Source organism: Achroia grisella, unplaced genomic scaffold, assembly GCF_030625045.1.
Source record: "Achroia grisella isolate CSIRO2021 unplaced genomic scaffold, CSIRO_AGI_Agris_v1 utg779, whole genome shotgun sequence".
Lineage (NCBI taxonomy): Eukaryota > Metazoa > Arthropoda > Insecta > Lepidoptera > Pyralidae > Achroia > Achroia grisella.
This window is the reverse complement of record NW_026713019.1, coordinates 3,272,884-3,287,273: the sequence shown is the minus strand read 5'-3', so window position 1 is coordinate 3,287,273 and position 14,390 is coordinate 3,272,884. Positions and strand designations below refer to the sequence as shown.

General features: G+C 32.0%; 1 protein-coding gene across 2 annotated transcripts in view; it reads left to right on the top strand.

Annotated features, from left to right (window-relative positions):
- Nucleotides 1-14,390, top strand: part of LOC131850725 (Ca(2+)/calmodulin-responsive adenylate cyclase) — a 95,148-nt gene that overhangs the window by 61,058 nt on the left and 19,700 nt on the right. For both annotated transcript variants that reach the window (XM_059201066.1, XM_059201067.1), the window contains 2 exons: nt 4,863-4,974; nt 6,324-6,451. In XM_059201066.1, coding sequence (XP_059057049.1) covers nt 4,863-4,974; nt 6,324-6,451 — 240 coding nt within the window. The remainder of the gene's footprint in view (nt 1-4,862; nt 4,975-6,323; nt 6,452-14,390) is intronic.

The window sequence follows — 14,390 nt, the reverse complement described above, 5'->3', positions numbered from 1 at the left end:
AGTTGCACTCTAAATACATACTTTTAATTTTATAAACAATTTTATAAAATGTTGTTCTATAAATAAATAAATTATTCTATCGTATTTTATTACATTGATTATTATATTGGTATCGTAAGGTAAGGAACGAGTTAATTACTATTCAACATAATATTTTAAGCATATTTCGTCCCCTAATTGTGCCAAAAAGACATCTAATCATATAAAAAATATCATAAATTAATGAAACAAAGGCATTCTGCATAATTCTCCATATCACATAAAAGAAATAGAAATAGAAATAATCTTTATTCAAATAAACTTAATATAAGCACTTTTGAATGGTCAAATTTTTTTATTCTAAGACTGTCATAAATCTGTATTTTACTGCAGGAAGCTGTTGAGTCTAATATTATAATTTTACTATCGTGTTATAACTAAAAACAAATATATTATAACTTGTGAAAAAATAAAGAATATATATTTGTGATTTATATTTGCCTTTTGTAAGTACTTGGAGGACAGGAAGACATTAATAAATAGATCTATATTTATGTATTTAATACTATACTTGTTTTATAACGACTTCTAAATATAATGGCGCAAGATTATAACGGTCTTGTATGAAGAGTATTTTAATCGATTTGTAAATTATTATTAAGTAAAACTGTTCTAATTATATTAAGAGAGAAGTCCTGACACAAACTATTGAAGTTAACTACATACAAATAACAACAAGAACTACATTTGATTAGAGCAGAGAAGGAAAAAAATCGATAAAGTATTTATAACAGTACTAAGTAAAATAGAAACTAAAGATTATATGCAAGTCTGTTGCTTAAAAAGTTGCCTTGTGGTATCGTTAGTACTATATGGAAGTAACTAACTGACCTTTCGTCTGCCTTTTTCATTGTTACTCTGCTCTTGTTAGCGATATCGTGATATAATAATGCCTTCCTCTATAAATAGCCTATCCAATACTAAATATTTCGTCACCCTATTATAATAATAATAATGAAATTTCTCATACTAATATGTCAACGTCGGGCATCTTAATTATTGTATATATTATAAACTTTATTACTGTCACCGTCTCAAACTTTAGACATTATTTATCTGTACATGTTCATTAAGACAGGCTTTGTAATGTGAGAAAGCGACATCATTCAGATTGGTTTAACTTTATGTGGACAATTTTATTACAAGTTAAAGAAAATTTCCAATTTCCAATGTTCCTTGGCGAAATTATTCAGTTTCATAAATACCTTAACTGGTTTTCGGCATGTACTCTGACCGACACCTTTTATAGGAACGAGTACGTATTCAGGGAGGAACCCCATAATATAAATGATAATGAGTATTCTAGACACGTCTACGTACGGTTACGCAAGTTCCCCGCAAAAGGAATGACATCAGACGGCAGGATGTCTATTACCGCACTTGATCCTTTTAGGCTAAACGGATATACAGCTGATAGGATTGTCTGGGGTCCGATGTTTGCTGTCCTGTCTGCAGCTATTCCAATTACTTGACTCCCGTAACGTATAGGTTTTATATACATCATGAAAGCTTCATTCAATAAACTACTCTTCGGATTATATCGTAGAAAGAAATAGGATTTAATTTAAAAAATGCGCTCGTAGTAGTGTTAGTACTAGGCGTATTTTGTTTGCATTGAAAAGGCTCTGAAACAACTGGACTGATATAAAAAAATATTATACCATTAAATTCTTTGTAACACTACATTTATCCCTGATGAACATAGACGATAAAAGTGATATACTACAGTTTTACATAGTACATCAATATCGAAGAGTGTGCGAGTGTGTTTCGGACTAACAGTTAGCAGGCAATGGCATGAATATGTATCTCTGTAATAGTGATTTATATTACATATGTTGATATTTTGTCGAAATAACTTTCTGACCAGGCCTCATCATCTCAACATAACAAACAAAGTAATTTTCAGTTAACTCTAAAAATAGAAAGTTAGTCATTTCGATACTACTTTTTATTTATGCGTTTTGCAATTTCATAGTTAACTTTAACGTGGTAGTTTAGTGAATTAAAAACTACTTATAAAAATCAGTGAGTTCATAAAGTATATTACGGAAATAATTGCAGGAGTTAGAATCACACACTCGAAATATTTAATAACATCGGTATCTTGTAATTAGCTTTTGATCAGGTCATTAGATGAATCATTTATGTATGGATAGGTTGTATTTACCGGTACAATAATATCTAAATGATTTTATCTAAACATGTTACGCGAGTGTTAGATAATATTACATTGACGTTACATTGATTTGGTATATTCCGATGAATGTATTATATATTTAGAGAGACACGGTGTTCATTGATTAAGCACAAAACTGCCCTTATCTTAGTTCTTTCTTAATACAATGATATATTAAAATTTATAAACATTGACATCTTAAGGCTATTACTAATTGAATTGATATTTTAAATTAACTGGGCAATTTAAAGAAATCCTTCCTTAGTAAACGGATCTCTTCTTGACAACAGGAAGCCATGTTTAAAGTTTCAAATTTCTAGACCTAGTCGTCTAGGCTGCGCGTCGATTTGCCGTCGGAGTCAGGGTGGAATGTACGTGGGTAAAAATCCCAAACACCACCCCACCATCCCTCCAACGGGGTGATTACGTTTGAAGATTTTCCACATTTATAAAAAAAAGGTTCCACGTTGATGTACGAGTATAGCAGTCAAGACAAGCTTCTTTATAGAGACGAGTTTCTTTATAATTATAGATTACTTTACATGATTTATATATGCCTGAACATATTATAAATAATATATTTTAACCCTGAAACGAAAATTAGATGGTTACATTTTTAGAAATTTAGAAAGTATTTTTCACGTTTACAATGACAGTTGAGAGATTATTTGCACCCACATCTCACTGAACAATGATGGGTATAGACAAAAGAACAGTCTGATTGTGTGAAAAATAAAGTCAAAGTTCACGCACAAATGACAAAGATCTACCTTTTTAATCTTTACGAGTTTAGTTCCACTTCTTATATTAATCTTGAGAGAAACATTTATTTGTTTCACAGAGTTTAGAAAGGCTATTTTATGTAATTTTTGTAAGAAAATGACAACTGTCGCATATCATGGGTCCCACAAAATAAATTGAACATCCATGAGATCATTTCATTGATTCAATTCATTCTTATAGATTAAGTTGTTATGTCTCTATATGCTGTTATTTTACTACCATATCTCAGCCAACATACCGCTACATAGCTTGCAATCTAATAGAATTAGGTGTGTTTGTGTAATAAGTTGTTTTATATATGTTTTTTTCCACGTGTCTTATATGCATCTCATAAATAAAAATATATATTTGTTAATAATCAACTAAATCATGTTCAATATAAAGTTGCATAAGATATTTTGAGTCTGTGACGTATATAAAATGGTTCTATTCAATTTCACGTTCAGTCGATCTAATAACTATTGATAGATAATAGATTTCATCCCAAAAGCTGGCATAAATTTAGCTGGTTACTTAGTAATTTAATTGAATTTGTTTTCAATAACATCGTGTCTAAAGCAAGTAATTGATATCGGTTTTTCTGTGTATATACTTTTCAGAATGCCTAATTTACAAATAACTTTGTTCAGATACTTAATGTTTTTGTCTCAATTCTAATGAATGAAAAGTATCATATTGTACCGTCTACTAGTCATCTAGTATTCTAGTATACATGTTGCGAATAAACCCTAGAATTGAACAACGAAACTATAGTATACAATATTGGACCATGTTATAACATGTGTTGTTTATATCGCAAATGACCTCGACTCGTTGATTTTGGTTATAGGTATATGCAATGACCAAAATAATTCACAGTATTTTTGACGAAATGGCCTACAATTTTATGATACGATCAATTCTGCGATTTCGCCACGACATATATAAATAGGCTTAGATTTAATCTGCTTTCCTGTTAGTTTCCGTTTAAATCACTGTGAAGAATATTGCAATATCACTCGATTTAATGAAAATGTAAATTCTTTCGCTAACATACATTTTAGATGGCTTTATTTAGAATAATAAACATGTAGTGAATTTAATTTCAAATAGTATAATGAGATTGTTTTGGTAATTATTCCACACCGCTCTCTAATGAATTCTATCATATATCTTGATAGACACTCAAACTTTTTTTTTGTTTATGTTCTCTTATATTTCAGAACATAAATGGCTAATAATGGAATTGCATTATTAATTTTATTAAAATGTTCTATTTACGTCTTATAAAAAATCTTTGTTATTTGTTACACTGTATTTTTTCCATTACATTTTAGTTGAATCTTTTCAGTTGTCTCTTGATAAACAAATTTCCAGGCGGACTTTGTAGAATTAAATACAGGATCCAAATAATAAAAACGACAAGTTATGACGAACGATAAGCCAAAATCGCCTAACAAACCCGCTCGTGAAAAGAAGACTAATTTTTAATTCGAATGAAATTTTGTGTTGGTAGTTAGATTCTGTCTATGTTCTAAATCTTTCCAATTCTTCGTATACTAACGAAACTTTTAATAAGATGTTGCGCACCAACTATGTGGGTTTCAAAAAAAAGCTAAATATACCTAGTTTTTTTGAGATAATAACAGTTTTAGAATGTTATTAGTATTTAAGTACATAAATATGAACTAATAATATTTCAACCAAGGGCTTATTATTTACCAAAGGTTTATCCACGGGTTACTAAAAGTTGTGTTTTATCCTGGTTAGTTTTTATGTCTGGGCAGTTGTTTGAATATTTAGAAATATAAAATATTCAGTGATTAATACTGGTCATTTTAAAGTAACTAAACATATTTATATATATTGTTTTTTGTTTCAGTATACTGTTTGCCGATATCGTGGGCTTCACGGTGCTCGCATCGCAGTGCAGTGCGCAGGAGCTTGTACGGCTGCTGAACGAACTTTTCGGCCGATTTGATCAACTTGCCAATGTAAGTTGATTTATTTTCTGTTACCAGTGACTTCGTCTGCTTTTTTGTTATCATTACACTACCTATCTTGAAATTTCATTAAGTTCCATTCTGGTGTTTAGTCGTAAAAACATAACAAATAGATGTCACGACGAATATCATATATGAGTAATCTGCAGTTTTTACATTTGTTAACAACTGTTTCATAACGGCTCTGCATATGCGGATAACGTTATCCCCTATGATCCTTATGGAAATTACGAGAAATTCCTCCCTATATATCTTATAATATGTAATATATGGTACATGTATAACTTTTTATATACCTTAGATAACCTTTCTCGCTGTCAATTTCCAGTTTCTAATCAAACTTTCATATATTTATATATGAAAGAATCAAACTTTCATATATTTATATATGAAAGTTTGATTAGAAACTGGAATCCCTTTCCAATCCCTTTAAAGAATGTATTTTCAAAAATGTTTTCTTGAAACTAACGTCATAAGAAACTTCTGTAGATAAAGTACTATTTCTAGATCTCGGTTAAAGACTCATCGTTTTACGCTGAGCGTTGCCTGTCTGTCTAAGTTTTAAGTAGAGAGCAAAACTCACTGAATTGAATAAAATGGTTGAAGTATGTTCTTCGTTGATATTAAAATTTAATTTTATATCACCAGACGATAATAGATATCCAAAATAAACTGACAATGTGCGTGCGTAAGCTTGTATAAGCTAAAAGCAACCAAAGACTCGCTGCGTCACATTAATTTGACATTATATGTGATTGAACATTTGGACGTGGGTTTTTTGGGTTACCCGTCCAAAATTATGCCTTCTGAAATGCTGTAACAAATAAAACGTTATTTTGAGCATTCATACTAGCACTCTTACATACCCCGTAAAAGACCTGGTTTAGTATGTTTTATGGGAGTAACCAGTTTAATGAAGTGGAATGATGTCCTGTACTTTATAAAAAAAATACACCGCCTTCGATCGCATTGTATCACATACCATATATTGAGACGTTTTTCAATAAAATCGGTTTCACACTCTAGTCACATCGAAAGTTGTGATCCTTATTTATGGAACACCAATCGACGTACAGTATCACACATGGAGGCAGACCTCGGGCAATTAAGATAAGTATATTATATTTCGGCAGCATCGTGATCTAGTGTGATTACTCCTTCCTCTATGTTTACATATATTTGACCGATTGTATGGTGATAGGAACACCGAACATCAAACTTAATTCTATAGGCTGGCGCTCTTTAGGTTGCATTCAATTATTAATCTTTGTATAACCATGTATGGAATTATTATAATTATATACGTTTATTTGTTTTAAATAAAACATTATCTTACATAGGATAACCACTGCCTCCGTATTAAAATCCTGGGCGACTGTTACTACTGCGTGTCCGGGCTGCCCGAGCCGAGATCTGACCACGCACGGTGCACAGTCGAGATGGGGCTAGACATGATCGACGCCATTGCGTGAGTAAATGTATAATAATTAATAATATATAAACATTTATACAAAAATAATGTTCATTAATGCTGGTAAGGATGATTTAGTCATCGTCTACTTCTTCCTTATCCTATTAATTAAGGGGCGGCGTAATATACTTTTCTCTTCATTTGCAGTCATCTCGTTATCCACTCTTTAGTTTATCATCTTTTACATAGTCCATCCATCTTTTTTTCGGTTAGTATAGGTGCTAGATTTGAAATGACGACTCTTGGGTTTATATCGGAGTAGTACTGCGTCTCAACGCTTACATATAAAAATATAAATATTACATTGGTATTAAAAATATAATTATAATGAATATTAGTCCTCTAAACTGTCCTCAAAATATTTAATATCCGATATTTCAAATCAGCTAAGTTATTACGGATAATAGCTTAGCTGATATGACATTTTGGGGACACACTGCAGGGTAACATGTCGGCTTTGTGAACTGATTGGGGTTCAGGTCAAGGAAATCCGATACTGCTCTTGTAAGTGTATATAAAGTCTGGATACTCTGTTTTACGTAAATATCTTATTTGAAAGTATTATATTGAAATTTCGTTGATTTCATATAGAAAAAATCACAACTCTATTGTCAAAGTAGAGTCTGTGTTAGTCTGAAGTACTGTAGTTGTTATCGACTTCGTCTGCTTTTTTTTTTAAAGAAAAAAGGTAGTCAGTGTTATAATTAAAAATTTCTTCATGTCTAAATAATTGTCTATAATTAAGATTCGTCCAGTCATTTAGTAGTAAAAGACAACAAACATACACCACAGTATAGAAAAACAGACACTTTTACATTAAAATATTAGTATGGTTGAATATTAGTACACAATATTACAGTTCAGTACAGTCAGTATACACGGCCCTATAGACTCTTTAAAAAGATATAAACTTGACCGCAATCGGAGTGTAAATAAACATAAGTTATTTTTTTACTTTAAAAGAAGCCGACATCAATACTGATAATATTCATATTGAACTTGGTTGTATATCGCAAAAGCAGTAAACAAATTTCTATAGATTTCGCCGAAATATATGTACATACAATGCCATACATAAACAGTACCATGTCACCATATGCCGCTAGTGGAGCCACTTATTCGTTGTCATTGAGTTTAGACTAAGATGCTACCATATCCTTATTCACTGGGATATCTCCCCTATTTTTACATTGGCCAAAGTAAAAATAGATGAATAAAGTAAAAATGAGAAAATGAGATAGAAATACTAATGCAGTCGACTTGGTACAAAGACTTTGTCAATTCCTCATCAATCATCATTGTGTTACAGCTTCACCATAATACCGCTTTGATTTTGAAGTGATAGGTATATTGTGTATTCCAGATTTTGTCAATCTATAGATAGAATGTGATATAAAATACAGTTACAAGATTATAGCACATACTAAAATGTAAAGTTAAAGCTTAAAAATAACGTGAAATAGACCCGAGCTTTTTCATTTTGGTACATAGTTGTACTGCCATGTGCGCCTTTCCTTATAATTCGTATCTTATTAATTATTTTTATGAACGTTATTATTTAGTGTAGGTAAGTACGCCCACCTGGTAACGGTCTTAAGAACTGTTTAACTATATACGCAAACATTACGGCCCACTTTCTAACGTTCGTCTGTGTAGGCCCTCCCTTGTCACCGTCTAACAACCCATGTCTATCACGGCGGTGACATTTATTTGGTCTAATGTCTCTTATCTTACCTTACTGCCGACAGCAATTAGTTAATTACATTGTTCTCTAAATAATTTCATAAACCTAAAAACATACTTTGAGGTAAGCTACCACGATAGGAGATCGCGACAACAGACATTATTCATAATATAATATATACCTACAACTTTTGTATGCAATTGTAGTCAAGTGTTAGTAAGACAGCGACACGTGTTCGGTGAAGCTGTGCGAGCAGAAATGTTACCATATTTTATATCAGTTTCCTATGTCTTCGAGCACTATGTTGATAGCATATTTCAAAATCAGTTTCATTACCGCTTCGATGACCGTACTTAATAGGCAATATATAGCGGTGACCCTTCGATGGATCCTTCGACCTGCAATATTGTACACTTACTTATATTTAGTAACATATTTATTAATAGAAGAGTTGGTTATTAATTCTCTAAGGCCATTAGATTTAAAAATAAATATACTTTTAATGAATGGCAAAAAGAGCTTCATTTTTAACAAAATTAATGATCTAAATGAGGTAAGTTATGAAAAGCTTTAAACTTGAAATGGAAAGTATAACTGAAAAGGAACGAAATTGAGTGATTATTATGAAAGAAACCATAACTGAAAACTGACAGGAATTGAAAACGTCGGTCCATTAATTTAAATATAGAGTTATACCTACTATTATATAGTGGTATGCTAAATTTTATAAATATAAATAAATAATAGCTATATTTTTATTGCCGGATAAATATATTTAAAAAATATATTTATCTGGCATCGCGGAACGATTAAAGGATATATTCATCGAAGCATGCCGTGTGATACACGGTTAACTACGAGAATGTGGTGCTCATCAAAGGAACAGCTAAATATACTTCTGTTCGCCCCAGTAGCCGCTACAGTTAAGGCCAGTAGGTCCATCCAGGAATGCATTTATAAATGTATATGCATGTGGATATCGCGAGAATGGAATTTCATGTTAACCGGTGTACTTTACTAGTTCTTATTATAAACTTAACGTGCATTAGTAGACATTATATTAATTTTTGTACGTATTGTTATCTCGTACAAAAGTTAAGTAAATTGTTAATCACAATTACCACAACTTACAATGTCGCTGTACAAATATGCATAATATGTATTGTGTTATACGTATTTTGGCTATATGTTATGTCTATCGTATCATCAAAATATTTTTATTTTGCGAACTACTTGTAAAACAAACAACATTAAATACAACTAATACAGATTTAAGGCCACCTTTGGAGGATATTAATGTTTTTGAAACTTTTATACAACAGCAAAATGTGTTCTTGATTTATTTTTTACTTTAAATCATTGTTTTGCTACCAGACTCTCAATGAATTGAAATAGAATGCTGTCAAATACAAGAAAATAAGAGATTTCCCATATGCCACTTTGATGTTCATTGTTCTCTTTCAGTATTAATTAATATTATATTAGTATCTTTTATAGACTATATACATATACCGTAACAGATGACGGAATTTAATAAGAGAGAATCAACACCGTGGGTCGACCACAGCCGCAAACCTCAACTCCACAAGTATAAAATAAGGAGTATAGTGTATGTTACGAAGTCATAAAGCATTTGATACAAAACATATTTTGATAAAGGCTTGTGTAATGTAATGTGGAAATACTGGATGTTAAAAAATATAATGTAATGTAAAAAATCCTAAAAAAACCGAAAATGTTAGTGTATAATTTGTATTTTATTAATACAGAAGTAATCCAAAAATCGGAATAAATTTAAATGGACGAACTTAGTGTAGTTCCATGAAGACTCTGTATGCGGAGTTCTTGCAAGTCTGTTAATAGAATATATAGAATAAACAGGTAAATGTCCAATGAACAATTATTACACTGTCCTGATTCATAACATACTGGTTAATACTGGGCAACAGTATATACTATAACATTTTCTGTATCACTATAATGTTGTAGTAAATCCGTAATCATATGGTTATTACAAAATCATTGACCCTTTGTAAATGACCTACGTTTTAATGATTTGTATGCCTGTCACTCTCACTGTACTATAGTGAGCAGTGTATCTACTTATCTCAAGTCGTCATCTCAAATTCTCAACAAGTATTTCCGAACTATTTGTCTCGATCTTGACCTAAATTCTGCCTTTAAAATAAACAATTCTAGTGAAGTACGGTTACAAACTTTCAGCAATTGTATCTTATAGCGTTGAGGTCCCCCCCCCTCCGTCAGAGACAACCATCTACCAACCCAGCCTACTGAACTTAGCCATAGATAATACTGCGTGAAAATCAACCACACATCCTACTACATAGCTACCAAGCCATGTACCATGTCGATCTTCACACGGATTCGCCTGAAAATCATCGTGGTTACCTAATGAATTCGCCACTATGGGCTGACCAGAATTCATGCTTGTTATGTAATCCTTCTGTGACCCGTCATCGTATACCTTTAGCGCAAACGGGTGCACCATTCCATTACCATACGTACAAAAAAACGGGTTGAGTCCGCAAATAATTTTAATCAGTCAAACGAAGTATTTATTCATCGGGCTCTATCACTCACCAAATGTTTGTTATAAATAGGACAGCTACCGCTAACGTTTGTTCGCAAACACGCGCTCCCGCATTGATGCACTCGGTGCCATATGGAGAGTCCAATATGTGGGAAAACAAATAATACGACATTTTGTAGACGCCTGGCACAGCCAATAGTATCACTTATTTATACATCACGAACCATTGTTTTTATTAGACTTGGGACATTCGTCCTTTGTATATTTTAAAATAATTTACGTAGATGCCTATATGTTTTTGGCCATGACTTCTTATTACGAAACTAACAAAAAGTATCAATTTACATATTATTTTGGCTTTTTTCGCATTTGTTAAAATATACATAGAAACAAAAATACAACAATTATTTAGTACTCGTGTTAACATATATAATTTTCTTTTATATTTTAAGATACCTTTGAATCAGTTACATTGTATTGTATAATCATTACAAACAAAGTACGTGTATATACTTAAATTTTTATTTCAATATCTAATAAAATGAAAAAGTTTATAGTTTCCACGTCGTGTTTATTTTGAGTGTGCGCTCGTAACTTAGAATTTCAATAGCTCTCTGATTTGTTTATAGGTAGTTGTAGATTACAAAGTTAGAGTATGACGGCAGTTCAATACAGATATCATAAATAAAATAATATTTAGATACTGTATTCGTATTTACCGAGTTTGTACTTGATGGTCTTTGATCAACAAAGACATTGTGCAAAATGTTATCAATGGATAACCATCAAGTATTGAATAGCTAGCCTGGAGCGTGATTATGGAACACAGTTGAACAATTCTATTGGCAATAGATGAAAATTATTAGGTTTGCTCTCATATATGTACCATTTGATAATAGAAATTATGAAGTTTACGATTCAGTTTCTATCATGATGTACTACGAAAACTTATATTTATCTGTTTCTTTTTAAATCTTCGTTTTGTCAAACGCAAATCTCATCCTCATCTCATCACTCCTTTGCATCTTATCGTCGCTTAGAAAAGCTGATTTTTGTGTTTTTCTTGCTGATTGTTATATTTTTTGTTTTCTATGTAAATATATTAATTGGTTATCAGGTTTACTAACACAAAATTTTAAACAACACTATAAAATGCTAATAGTGGTATTTTAGTAGATTCTAATTATAATTAGATAATGTTAGGAATGACTAACTATTCTCTACGATCAAAACTTTGATCTAGAAAGCTGAAATTTGCAGGCTTAAATTTTATTGTCTCCATTGCAGTCCTCCAGTCCAGTAAACGTTGATAATGGATTATTTCTGATAAAATCGTGTGACACCGTTAGTATGTCTATAAATAAATACTTCCAAATGAGCATTCAATATTATTCGTATCTATAAAAGGTTTTTGAGTGACAACAAAGAATAAGCAGCCCACATGTTGTGTAAAGTGAACCTTTCGGGGAACAACTGACCCCGGTCATTTTGTATTCAAAGGCTGTGCCAAGTGTGTTCGATACTGCAATGTAAAGATGCTACTGTAAGGCAGAATTATTGCCGATCCGGTGATAAGAGAACATCTCGACATGTTCCTTTTAGGCTCATTCTTTATCGAATTGTAATGTGGCCTTTGGTTGCTATTTATTGAAAGCAAATTCTGTGCCACATCAAAATACACTCGTATCAATGAGGAACTGACAATCGAGATTAAGTCGGGAGTCAGTTTGGCCTTATTATAACCATTTTATTGTGAAGTTTATACGGATGACATATATCTATGTGATATGATGGTATATAATGTACGTGTACCAACTCGTGTATATAATTACATGGTCTTCATTATTATTGTCACATAAAGGGTTCTTAATAAAGCTACGGAATCGTAAAAATCAATGGCATTAATTATACATAGTTCGACATAAAGAATCATTTAAATACTTCCCTGTATAAAATGCGGGTAATTGCAAACGTTACGAAATTCCATTAGCTGTTGGGCGCAGCAATAACAAAGACAAATTAACATATAGTAATTGCGTTAGCCGTCCTCGGATTAACTTCTCATCTGCCTACGCCAAGTTGCGCGGGGATTATAATTCAATTACGCTCGCTACCATTTACTTGGATGGTAAATTAATGAAATGTACGCCTATGTCATAGCAAGTGACTTTGATTTTATCACTGCCACACTACTGTCAGCGAGAATGCTGATGGTCACTGTATTCTCCCAAATCGGTAGTGAACTGACGGTAGATTTGACATATCATAAGAGTCTGTAATAGACCTACATGAAGAACGATATTTTGAATTTGATGGTAATGCCTACAATACAATACAATATGCAAGCAGCATACAATATGCAATTTTCAATTAAGTTCATAATATCTGACTTTATAAATGATATTGTCCCATAAGGTTAAAACTTCTGTCGTAATATTTACAGTGTCGTAAAGTTTACTTATGTACTTATCGTTTTTTTAAGTAAAAAATTATGTTAAATAAACTTGCATATTAGATTATCTCACTGGGTCTCAGTAGGAAAATGACAGAAACAAACAATAGCAATTGAATGAAGCCAACAAAAAATACAAATGCAGTTCTGTGATTCCAATTAAATATGTATATGTACAATGATGCTTTATGAAGTGATGCGTATTAACCGCAATAAATTGTTTACATTAATTTCTCTTATCGTTAGCTATTGCTACTGACAGGAGCTATACGATGATATCCAGACTAGCGAGTTGGATAATACACTTGTTGACCTACTTTCAACAGTAACTCGACGAATTAATTTGTCGATAGCAAGCTGGGAAATAAAATAAATTACATAGAAAAAGTTCCTCGGAAAGTATTCCGGGACTTGCGTCATCATTTCCCTGTTAACAGCTAACGACTGTTATCTGTGGGCATCCGAAGATATTGACCTTCGTTCGATAGACATTTATTCTTCTGGTCGGTTCGTTTGAAATTGAATTTCGTTCAGGTAATTCCAATTCTATTACAGTTATAATGTTATTATAAACTCCCACCTTTTTCTCTTTAGAGCCGGCTTACGCTTTAAACAATACACGTACGTATTTACAGATTCGAATACATTTTGTATAAAAACGGAAATATAAACACACTGATGGATAGCCTGGTGGTAAGCATCATATACGAATATATCACGTCAGCCTGTGATCCACGTAGTACCACTTACGGGTTTACATTTCAGAGGACTAATGAACCGTATTCGTATTCTGTATATATTTCGTATTCGTAGCCTGAGTTCTACAATACAGTTTATGTGTTGAATTGTCATGATGCATTTAGAAGCATGTCTGTAATTCTACTCCGATATACAGCAATTGTTTTGGAAGCAGACATAGGCGAGGCTAAATTCACCGAGCTGCAGACTTTGTACCAAATCTACCTCAGTACCGAGATGTAGCAGTTATGACATACAAGATACATATAAGTGTAATGACAAACCGAATATGTCATTTGTAAAGCCACAACACTGTTGGTTATGCCTAATACTACTCTTTGAATAACGTTTTTTTTTCTATCTGTGTCACCATTTAATGAAAAAATATCCCTTTTTGCTGGCTTAAAAAATTTATCACAAAAATTGCGTTATTTTTCATTTTAAATATGACAGAATTATTAAGGTTAGAACATGGAACACAATAAACGGCGGTTATGAAATAATTTAACTT